The sequence below is a fragment of the Equus asinus genome, chromosome 8, assembly GCF_041296235.1.
Source record: "Equus asinus isolate D_3611 breed Donkey chromosome 8, EquAss-T2T_v2, whole genome shotgun sequence".
NCBI classification, from domain to species: Eukaryota; Metazoa; Chordata; class Mammalia; order Perissodactyla; family Equidae; genus Equus; species Equus asinus.
Window position 1 is genome coordinate 88,851,564 of NC_091797.1, and position 12,119 is coordinate 88,863,682.

The following is a 12,119-nucleotide window of genomic DNA, read 5'->3' on the forward strand; positions in this document are numbered from 1 at the left end:
ATACACAGAGGGCAAGGAGAGATGGAAGAAGAGGCAGGCCACTCCAGATGGGTGGGCGGCAGGTTTGATAAGCAGGGGAGCTTTGCGAGACGAGTGGATCTGTGCGGCCGCCGGCCGGAATCTGAAGAGTTTATACGGAGGCCTCCGCTGGGCTCAGTCATGTGCGCGGTCCAGATGGTCTCAGGAACACCTCGGTCTCTCAAGGCGGCATCCTCGACGACGGCTCCCACTGTAGGAAGGATGGACGGAATGTCCGTTTCAAGGACAAGGGAGCCCGCGAGGAGTCTCTGATTGCCTGGGGCCAGCTCACAGGTCAACCAGCGGTCACCTTCTTTTGATGACCTCCTCCAGCCAATGGGTTCTCGGTTAAGATGATGCTATAACACCTCCTTTCACGGTGTATTTATTTACGTGAAAAAGATAAGTGAGAGCATTTGAAAAAAAGTCTTATCCGAGGTTGGATCCCAAGGATGTGTGTACATTTCCTGAAGGCGGCGTTTGGAGGATTGCTTCTGGGGAAATAATAGCTCTTCCACTTAGTCTGACTTCTGGTGACTTCTCTGAGTCTGTTTTCTCGTCTATCAAATGGGAATGATCATCCTGCTTTCCAGGACTCTCGTGATGATTAACAATAATACTAATGAATTGCAACTATCATTTATTGAGCCTTTTCTGCCTGTCACACCTGGAGCTCTAACGCAAGCTTCCTGACTTCAAAAGCCAGGAGCTGAACAAAGATGACGTCTTGGATAAAATGGGGTCAATGGGTGGTAACTGTTATCATCGCCACCATAATCATTTTTAAAGTGGCGGGACTTTTCATTAGCCACAGGACCTCTCTGAGTCTCAGTTTTGTCATTGGTAAAATGGGAGTGATTTGTAAAATGGAGGCAATGAAATAACGTTCTTGTGATGGTCGGTGCTAAGTGACACATAGGAGGACCTCAGTGAGCAGTGGCTATTTATGGTCCCCAGTGACCTGAGGCCAGAGCTCCTCGTCCTCGTGTCAAAGTCCCAGATAAAGGCTTTGTCCAAATTTCTGATTTTGCCATAAACCAGGTAGATTCTGCATGAAGGATGGGACCCTCGCGATCTCTCCCCGATACATTAGGAAATCTCTCGGCAGGTGTGGTTCTTGTTTCACAGAAGGAAATGCATTTACAGGAAGATAAGAGAGGGGAGAAAATTATTTAAGGATGGCACTATTTGTTTTCATACAAGTTATTTACTTTTTATTTGAATTACAAAATTGGTGCACAACCACCGTAGAAAATGTGGAAAATCCAAAACCCCCCAGACCCAGCTGTGATTGTTCAGATTTGGGTATATTTCCTTTTTTACTGTTTTTGACAGCGTTTAGAATAATTTACACGGTTGACAGGATACTGTGGTGTGGTTTCCAGTTTGCTTTTCATTTAACTTTCGACTGCAAGCGTCATCCATATTGCACAAAGTCTTCGTTGCTGATCTTAAATGGGCTTGTAATCGTCCGTGGACTGGCTCCCCACTGCTTCTTCAGCCTCATCTGTTTCCTCTCCTCTTCCCCTGATGTTTTAGCCATGCTTGTCTTCTTGGCATCTCTCGAACACACCGTGCTCATTTCTGCCACAGGACCTTTGCACTGCCTCCTCCTTCTACCGCTAAAGCTCTTCCTTGGTTCTTTATGTGGCCAGCTCCTTCTCACCTTTCATAACCCGGTTCCAACAACATCATGTCCTCAGACAGAGCCCTCTCTGACCACCGTAGATCCCTAGCAACTCCATCGGTTTCTCTTGATCTCGTCACCCGGTTCGATTTTCTCCTTAGAGGAGGGGTCTCCTTATCGCCTGAGAGTCTTATTTATCTATTTGTTTACTTGTTTATTGTCTCAGTCCCTCAATAGACTGTAAGGTCCTTGAGGACAGACACCCTGTCTGTCTTGCTCATCCCAGATTCCCCAGCGGCTAACACAGTGCCTGTCACATAGCAGGAGCTCAGTAACTCTGTACTGAAGAAGTGGATGGGGGGTTAGACGGTTGGACGTGTGGCTAGGTAGGTAGCTGAATGGGTAGGTGGGCGGGTGGCAGCAGGTGGTGAATGGGTGGATGGAGAGAGAAACGGGTATGTGGGTGGATAAATCCTACTTTTACTAACCATTCCCCAATTCCACAATTAGCGTGTTCCCCATGATCATTTTGATTGCTTCCAAAAAGGGGACAATGCAAATGGCAGGGAATAGGAATAAACGTGTCTGCTCCAGAAAGCTGAGCCCTGCCTTGGGGCCATCACCCGGGGGTCATCCCCCAGGGCCCAGGCCCGGGCCCGGGCAGTTGTTCAGGCTCCTGCCGAAGTTGGGAGGTGGAGAGATTCTCTGAGGTCCCCTTGGAGGCCCACCCGGCCCATCCCCGGGACCTCACCGCCAGCGTCTGCTTTGTCCCTGTGCAGTGGGCCGGAAGCAGTTCATGCGGTTCGAGTGGGCGAACCGTGCAGCCGAGGCCCTGGGCTGTGAGTATGAGGAGCTGAACACGGCCACCTTCAAGCACCACCTGCGACAGATCATCGAGCAGGTGACGAGTGGGCCGAACCGGCGGGGCCTTGAGGACGAGGAGACCAGCTCAGGTACCACGCTGCTACCTCCCCGGGTGGGCCGGGTCCCCGCTGGGCCAGCCCCTGGGGCACTCCAGCGTTCTCTCACCCGTCCGTCAGGGATGTATTGAGGCTCTACCATAAGTGGACATTGTCGGAGCGAGGGAGGCCACTGCTAGTGGGACTGGCCATGGGCCCACCTGCACAGGTGCTCATGGTCCGTCCAGCGATTGCAAAGGCTACTGAAACCTGGCGGGGGGCACTGTGCTGCCGAGAGGGGACATTGTCGGCAGCCCCAAGGGGCCAACACTTTCCCATATGCTGGGCCCCTGCTCTGTAGGGAGAAGACTAGCCTTCCAGTGTGAGGAACAGAAATGGGGCAGGATGGCCGGAGGGGCTAGGAGGGCAGTAGGAGATGAGGTTGGAGAGTGAGATGGGGTCAGCTCATGGAGTAGTCTGTCAACTGGAGTTTTTAGGCTCACACCGATGAGAAGCCGTGGAGGGGTGTAAGCAGGGGAATGGTATGACTTGACTTGTTCTTTCTGAAGCTCAGCCTGGAGGAAGATTGCAGAATGAGTGGGAGAGGGGAGAGCCATTAGGAACCTAACCAAGTCACCCTGGTCAGAGGGGTGGTGGGTGGACAAGGGAAGTGGTGGAAGAGACGGGGCGAGGTGGACACATTCAAGGTCTGGTTTACAATCACAGAGGATGGCGTGGGTCCTGGGGGAAGCGAGGGACCAGGTCGGCTTCCAGGATTTCGGCCTGGGCAGCGGAGGAATGCGGTTGCTTTGAACTGACGTGGGGAAGGCAGGAGGAGTTGGAGCCGCACCTCCTGGGGTCTGCTGGGCCCCATGTCTGCAGCCACTGCAGGCCAGACGCTTGGCTGCACAAGGCGGGGCAGGGGCGTCTTGTGAGCCCGGGGGTCTCCAAGTGCACTCTAAGGGGAGCTCTCCCGGAGACCACAGCCTGGGGGTAGTGGGCGGGACTGTGGTGAGTCCTGGTTTTGGGGCAAAGCTCTTAGAGGCCCCTTGGGTCCTTGGAGCTGCTCCATGTTCCAGGGACTTTGGCTTGATGGCTGATGTCACTGGCCTTTTGTGTCCTTCCTTCCAGCTCTAGATGTAGCTGTCCTCTGACACACACACACACACACGTGTGCATATACAGGGACGCACATGTGCACAACCACGCACACGGCATGCTCATGTGCACAGACACACACAACACACACACACACATATAATTGCACAGACACACACCACACACTTGCACACATGTGCACAGACCTATACAGGCACCACACAAAAGGACACAGACATGCACACACAGGCACCTACGTGCACGCACATGCACACACACAAACACCAAACACGTGGCCATGGATACACACCACACATGCACAGACGCGTGCATACAACACACACATTCGCAAACACGTTCAAGACACATACCACCTCCATGGACACAGACACTCTCCCCCCAGGCAAATGTGCACAGCCACCACACACACACAAGCACAGAGTCGAGCACACACTGCTTTGTGAGGCCGAGTCAACCTCTCAGGCCAAGGTCTCCGGGGTGGAGGTTAAGCAGGCAGGGGACCAGCGGGTTCAGGAGATGCTGGGAGGCCGTGGGTTGCCTAGCAACGGCCCAGGGTGGGGGTGGAGTTAGAAGAGGGATGGGGAGTGCTTTGGGGGGCAGCAGGCTGCCTGCAATGTACCAGCACAACGATTTCTCCAGGTGCCAGTGCCGGCAGATTTGGACGCTGTTTTCAATTCTGGGGACGGAACCAAAACCTAAGGGTCAGGATTTGTGATCTGGTCTCCTGGCTCCTCACCTGACTTCGTTCAATGCACCCTAATCAAGGCAGGCTGTTTCAGGGGGACCAGCGAGCGTGTGTGTTTAAACAAAATTGAGCCCACAACTATAATAATAGTTTGCGAAGGTTTTCATCCCTCCCACCATTACAGGGGCGGAGCTTTGCCATCTCAGTCGGTGTTCTTCTCTACCTGACTTTCCGCGTGCCTTTGCACGGAGCACTGCAAATTAGCTAACCCATTTGCTATTGTTGGATATTCAAGTTGTCTCGAAAAAGCGATTTTCGCCAATTTAAGCAACAATCGGGAGAACATATGTCCCCAGAAATCTTTGTTCCTCTGAATATTTTATTAGAATAAAAGCCAAGAGCAAGGTTATTAAGTCTAAGTATATGAACCTTTGATGGCTTTTGATATAAAATTGCCAAATGTCCCTCCCAAAAGAGGGAACAACCAACATTTGCTGAGGATCTGCTACCTGTCACGCTCTGGGGGTTTGAAAGCCAGAAACCCAGAGACCGTCCCCATCCCCAGGGCGCTCCCAGCCGGGTGGGGAGACACAGTCCATAAGTAACCAGGAGAGATGTGCTGTGGTCAGTGCTATGAAAACAGAGTCGATCTGTCCTTCCATGTCTGGCCTTTTTAGCTCAGCATAATGTCCGCCAAGCTCATCCACATTGTAGCAAATGGCAGGATTTCCTTCCTTTTTATGGCTGAGAAATAAACTACGGGATCCTGCTTCTGTTAGGAATTTACAGCAGTCAAGCTCACAGAAACAGAGAGGAGAATGGCGGTTACCAGGGGCCGGGGGCCGGGGAAACGGGAGAGACTGATCAAAGGCACACAGTTTCGTTGAGCAAGTCCCAGAGAGCAGACGAGTCAGGAGGGGGATCCGTCTCCCGTGCAGCAGGCGCTAGTTAACAAGCCCGTGCCGTGTACTCCCACACTTCTTAAGAGGGTCGATCTTTCGTTCAACGTTCCAATCACAAACGTACACACACAAACAGGGAGAGAGGAAACGTTTGGAGGTGATGGTTATCTTATGCCGTTGCTTATAGTGACGTATGCCGATCGTCAAACCCATCAGGATGTGTCTGCCGCATAGGGAGGTACAGCTGTTTGTATGTCAATCACACCTCAATAAAAAAATTAATTTTTTTAAAAATAAGCAGGGGGCTCGCCTGGTGGTGGAGTGGTTGAGTTCTCCTGCTCTGCTTTGGCGGGATGGGGTTCGCAGGTTCAGACCCTGGATGCGGACCTGAATAGCGCTCATTGGGACATGCTGTGGCGGTGTCCCACATGTAAAATGGAGATAGATTGGCACAGATGTTGGCTCAGGGAAATCTTCCTCAAGCAAAAAAGAGGAAGATTGGCAACAGACGTTAGCTCAGGGTTAATCTTCCTCGCCAAAAAAAAAAAAAAAAAGAAGCAAGGTAGAGCTGGGAATTGGCCTCATGGGGTAGTGGTCAAGGCAGGCTTCCCTAAGGAGGTGACACGGCTGGGCCCCATGGGGTGAGCAGGAGAGCATGTTGGAGAGACTCTAGGGCCAGGTTACCCAGGATCCTCTAGGTCCTGATAAGACACTTGTTCTTGGTCTTAAGAACACGAGGGCGTCATTTCAGCCGTGGGGGGATGTGTGTGAAGGAGGGCAGTTATCTGAGGCAGGTAGGGATGCCTCTGGAGTGATGTCCCTGGGCCCAGGCGAGGGCCTGACCACAGGATGCTGACCGTTCCCTTTTTCCCGCCCAGGGCTCAAGATGACAGGCGTAGAGTGTGTGGAGGGGATGGCCTCGGGCCTCTACCAGGAGCTCTTTGCTGTCGTGGTCTCGCTTATCAACAGGTAACGGCCACCTTTTCCTTGGGCACAAAGTCGGCCTCTTTGCAGATGGACGCAGGAGCCCAAGTACAGGGCAGGGTTTTGAGCTAGAGAGTGGGTTTTCAAACCAGATGGCGTGGGGTTTAAATTCGCCTTGGCCACCCAAGGCGATCACCTCGCCTCCCCAGCCTCCCCTTCCTCTGGGGAGCAGGAGGCGTAATCGGGCTCCAGCATCCTTTTAAAGGGATGAGGCCAGGACGTGGCAACGGAGCAGCCGGGTTCTCCAGGGTCGCTGCGGATGCAGAATCAACTCGCTCTGGCGCTGATGGAGCAGGGACCATCCGAGAGAACAGACACGTTATCTAGAAACCACGGGGGTCCCTGTGGGCGGAGGCAGGGGTGCTGGAGGTGGGAGTGCACTGCTGGCGGCGAGGCCATCAGCCCACGGGGGCGGCTGCTGCGCTGTGTGGGTCCTGGGGCCAGCAGCCGTGGAACGAACGTGTTCCACCCCAGCTTTGACGTGCACCCAGGAGGCGTCTGGCTTCCTGGACGTTAGTGGACTTAATCTTCACCCGTGTCTGTGTGGGGCTAATCGTCTTGGCCCCATTTTATAGATGGGAACCCCTGGCAGGTAACGGAGAAGAGCTCCCGTTTGAACTCAGGGCCGTCGAAACCTGTAGTGGCTCCTGCTGCTGCTGATAATCACAGAGAGCGTTGCAGGCACTGACCGTGTGGCCGGTCTGTGTTCAGAGCGTGGATGCTTTGTCACATCCAACCCTTTCCACAGTCTTTGAGCTGGCCCCATCCTTAACCTTTTCACAGCTGAGGCTCAGAGAAGTCAGGCAACTATCTCGAGACACGCAGCCCCTCTGTGGCAGAGTGAGAGTTGGAGCCCACACGGGGCTGTCCCTTAACTCCTGCATTTGGATGTCACCAATCTCTGCTCTGGCCACACCAACCGTCATCAGAGGATCCCAGGAGGTGACAGCTTGAAAGAACTTTGTAAACTGAGGCACTGAACAAAATTGTTTTTCTGTCGTATGTGTTACCAAGAGAGAAAAGGAGGCTCTAGTCCTAACTTTATAACTGATTTGCTGTATGGCCATAAGCAAATCATTTCTCCACTCTGGGCCCGGTGCAGAGAGATTTCCTGAAGGCCTGCTGTGCCCACGGGAGGCCATTTCCATACTTCAACTCCTCCCATTCTTGTCGCAGCCCCTGGGTCACCCTACTCATCCCTACCATCATTTAACAGTTGGGGAAAGCCATGCTCAGAGAGGTTAAGTAACTTGCCCAAAGTCACACAGCCTGTGAGTGGTGAGCCTGATTTGGAGACTTGATCTGCTGGATCCCCAAATCCGCCCAGCCTGCTTCTCCATCGCTGTGATGGGCGAGTGGGGGGCCGAGACAGGCGGGGCTCTAAGATTCCATGTCGTCTCTCTCCCCAGGTCCCTCTCCTCCCACCACCTCTCCATGGCCTCCATCACGGTGGTGGACCCTCCTGGCTTTCAAAACCCCCGGCACCAGGGCAAGGAGCGGGCGGCCACCTTCGAGGAGCTGTGCCACAACTACGCCCACGAGCGCCTGCAGCTGCTCTTCCACCGGCGGACCTTTGTCTCGGCGCTGGAGCGACACCGGGAGGTCCGGCCTGGCGGGGTGGGGCCTCCTCGGGGCTCACGGCGGGCGGGAGGCAGACGGGGACGGCGGGGCCGGTCCTCCCATAACTGTTGGCTTCCTCCTGTTGGGCTCACAGCGAACGAAACCTTAGCTCCAGGCCTGGTCCCCCCAGGCCCTCTGTGCCCCATCTTCCTGGGACGCCCAGCCCCCACCCACGGCCCCTGCGCCCTACGGTCCAGAGATGCCAGGGACGTGGGGCTCCCCAGGCCTTGCTCCCACAGCCGTCCCTTCTTTGGGGCGACCTGTCCCTTGTCGCCGCTTCCCCCAGCTGAAGCCTCCTCCAGCCGTAAGCCTGCATCTTCCCCAGCGTGGGAAGCGCTTCATGCTCCGTTGTGGGGTGAAGACCGCAGGTTTGCACACCTTTCGGGTCAGAACGTGGCTAAAAAGTCACAGATGCAGTTCTGCTTCTGGGAACTCTGTGTTTCTCTGGGAAACATGGACACATGCCTGCCAGCCTTTCTTTTCTCATTAAAAATCAAGTTTAAATTGAAATATAACATTTACACAGGAAAGGGCATAAGTCAGATGCGTACAGCTCGGTGAATTTACCCAGACAAACACACCTGTGCATCTACCATCCAGGTAAAAGGTAGAACATTGCTAATGTCCCCAGATGCCCCCATATCTACTTTCTCCCTCCTCCCTGAGTGGGGACCTCTTGACTCCAGCAAGTGCTAATACCAAAATATTAGAAATGACCATGCTGCTCATCAGTAGGATAATGGGTACTGAAGTTATGGTCATTTCTTTGTTTGCAGCCTGCACAGCAATCAACACATGGGCATCCACATGGATAGTTCTCAAACAAATGACCTTGATGAGACCTGGGGTCTGACCCTAACTCTGTCAGTTATGGGCTGTGTGGCCTTAGGAAAGTCACTCACCCTCTCTGAGCCTAGATTTCTTCACATGTGAAACAGAAATAGCTATACTCCTGTATCAGTTACGTTTGCCTCAACAATGCTACATAAGAAATGACCCCAAAACATAGTGGTTTAAAAAATAACATTCTCTTATTGCTCACAAGTCTCTGGGTGGCCTGGGTAGCTCTCTGGTCCTGGCTGGGAGAGCTCTCGTGCCTGTGCTCAGATGCTGGTTGGGTAGGTGGCTCTGATGGTCTGGGCTGGACCCTCATGTGTTTGGGGTCAGGTGGCCGTGATCTGGTCCAGGCGGGCCTCAGCTGGGACACCGCGTCTGTGCTCCGGGGCCGTTCTCTCCTCCGGCAGGCCAGGCCAGGCTGTTCTCTTGGCGCTGGGCAGGGTTCCAAGAGAGTGGGCAGAAGCGTGCGGGCCCCTTGACATCTAGACTGGGGACTGGCAGCGTCACTTCTGCTGTATTCGATCGGTGACAGCAAGTCCAGGGCCGGGTCCTGACTCAGGGTGGGAAATAGGTTCCGCTTCTTGGCGGGAGAGGCTGCAGCATCTCTGTGCAAAGAGTGTGGATCCAGGGACGTGGAGGGGGGGTTACGTTTATAATCATTTTCACCCACTGCCGGAGGGGCTGTCTGAGCGTTTAATGCAGCAGAATAGAAAGCACCTGTGTTAGGCATTTAACCTATGGGAACAGCTACCATATTTTTTTCCCAAAATATCTCACTTATTTCTGATCATCAAAGTAATACCTGTTCTTTATTAAAAATTCTGGAAAGTGTCCATCAGTGTCAAGAAGCAGAAAACACCATCTCCTTTCGCCTCACCATCGAGAGGCCACCCCTGTCCCTGCTCTCTGATTTTATATGAGTCATTTTTCCAGACATTGTCTCCCCTGCAGATTTCTGATCCTTCCGTCCCCCCGGTTTGGTTGCCTGCTGTTCCCCTCGCAGCATCCTGCCCATCACATTTTCTCCCTCCACTTAGACAGCTCTTCATAAACGTGCGTTTCAGTGCTTGTGTCCGATTCGATCTTGTCTCTCCTTTGGCCATCTGGGCTATTTCCACGGTTAAGCCATTATAATCAACACTGTGATGAACATCTTTGTGTGGAGCATTGTCTGGACATTTCTCGTTGCTTTTCTATGGCATCTGTTCTCATCTATAGTTTGTGCCGGCTCCCACAGCACTCAGCACTCGGCCCAGCACACAATAAATGTTAGAAAGGTTTAGACTGAATTCTTGGTTCCTGGTAAAGCTCTGACTCTGGTTGCCGACAGCCTCGCAGGATGAACACTGTCAGGATTTATTGGAATGTTGGTGTACAGCCTTTCTTCTCTGACAGGGGCTAAGGGTGACGATAAAAACAAACAACCCGATTAAAGAATGGGCAAAGGACTTGAATGGGTATTGCCCCCCAAAAGATATACAAATGGCCAATAAGGACATGAAAAGATGCTCAACTTCACTGATCATTAGGGGGATGCAAATCAAAGCCACAATGAAATCTTGCCTCACACCCATCGGAATGGTTATTATTAAAAAACCCCAAACGAGAAAATAACAAGTGTTGGTGGGGACGTGGAGAAACTGGGGCCTTTATGCACCACTGGTGGAAATGTAAACTGGTGCAGCCACTGTGGAAAACAGTATGTGTTTTCTCAGAGTTAAAAATAGAATTACCGTATGACGTAGAAATCCCACTTCTTGGTGTATCCCCAAAAGAATTGACAGCAAGGTCTCGAAGAGATATGTGTTCACACATGTTCATTGCAGCATTAGTCACAATCACCAAAAGGTGGAAGCAACCCAAGTGTCCATCACAGATGAACAGAGAAACAAACATAGTCTAGCCACACAGTGGAATATTATTCAGCCCTTAAAAAGGAAGGAAATTCTGAGACATGCTACAACACAGATGAACCTTGAAGACATGCCCAGTGAAATAAGCCAGTCACAAAGGGACAAATACTGTGTGATTTCGCTCATATGAGAACTTGGAGCAGTCAAATTCCTGGAGGCAGAAAGTAGAATGGTGGTCCGCAGTGGCTGGGGGATGGGGAATGGGGAGTCCTGGTTTAATGGGTACCAAGTTTCAGTTTGGGAAGATGGAAAAGTTCAGGAGGGGGATGGTGGTGATGGCTGCACAACGTGGTGGATGTGCTTAATGCCACCGAACTGAACACTTAAACATGGTTAAAATGGTAAATTTTATGCTAAGTATATTTAGTGTAATTTTAAAAAATAATTTACGAAAAGCTGAGCAAGGATGAAAGTCCTCACGTCTCTTTCCTCCTCCAGGAGTTTTCTCCCCCGCTCAGCTCAGCAAGGAGCTAATGCTGATCTTCTCTGCCTTTCCAGGAAGGTGTCCCTGTGCAGTTTGACCTTCCGGAGCCGTCCCCAGGGACCACGGTGGCCGTGGTGGATCAGAGTCCCTCCCAGGTAACACGGGGCCCCGGGAACCCAGGCTCTCAGACACCAAGAAGGCTTTTTATAGAAATGCGGGCAGACTTCAGCCTTTAAGCTACTATTGACGCCGTCTGCACCTAGGATCACCCAGAGGTTTTTAAAGATGCTCCCAGATTCTGCACTGATTGCTCTAGGTGTGGCCTGGGCGACGAATATTGAAATCCCTCCACTGAGAGCCCCTGCTCGGCTCCAGGTCCGAGTCTGCATCTGAGAACGCACTCATGCCAGGAGCCTGGGGCCTGAGCCGAGGGGCATCCACAGCCCGGCCCAGCGGCCACCAGTTGCTCTTGCCGGGAAAGGTCAGGTGTCCCTAGGGGATGGAGAAAGGGGGCAGTGTTGGCTCCAGGCCCCCGACCTCCCGTGGAGGCAGGCAGGTGCTAGTCTGGGGGTTACCTGAGTCTTTACCCATTTTCTCCATCCCGAGAATGCACTGTGCTGACCCCCGACCTGCAGCTCGGCTCACCCCTCTCCCAGAACAGCCCCGGGCCATTTCACTTCACTCGCCAGGCTCCCATCCAGTCTTGGGGACTTTGGGTATGTCACTCCACCTCTCAGAGCCTCAGTTTTCTCCTTTCCAAAATGGGACCAATCGTAGCCCCCAGGGTTGCCGTGAATGTCCACGAGATCTGGCACAGAGAGCGCCGGGCGCGTCCTGCAGGTGGCCTTGCTCCTGCATTCGACAGCACAGGCTGCCTTTTCCTCGTCCCTCGTCTCCTGTCGGCTGGGCTGCGTTCCAGCCTTGGCTCACGGCGGGCTGCACCTGTGCCCGCAGAGCCCCCTCGTCCGCAAGCCCCGCTGACTGTTACCTGCTCCTTCTCCTGTTGTCACCTCTCGGGGGGGTTCCGCCTCCCTGGAAGGGACGGCCCAGGCAGCAGGAAGAAGGAAGGGCCCTGGTGTCCCCAGGACGCC

The 12,119-nt window shown here is 53.1% G+C and overlaps 1 protein-coding gene across 4 annotated transcripts in view; it reads left to right on the forward strand.

Annotated features, from left to right (window-relative positions):
* MYO18B (myosin XVIIIB) overlaps positions 1–12,119 on the forward strand; it is a 249,673-nt gene that overhangs the window by 67,030 nt on the left and 170,524 nt on the right. For all 4 annotated transcript variants that reach the window (XR_011505408.1, XR_011505409.1, XM_070516286.1 and 1 more), the window contains exons 13-16: positions 2,425–2,598; positions 6,129–6,219; positions 7,644–7,836; positions 11,103–11,183. Coding sequence is in view for 2 of the 4 variants with exons in the window: in XM_070516286.1 (XP_070372387.1) it covers positions 2,425–2,598; positions 6,129–6,219; positions 7,644–7,836; positions 11,103–11,183 (539 nt within the window). In the remaining 2 variants the exon portion in view is untranslated. The remainder of the gene's footprint in view (positions 1–2,424; positions 2,599–6,128; positions 6,220–7,643; positions 7,837–11,102; positions 11,184–12,119) is intronic.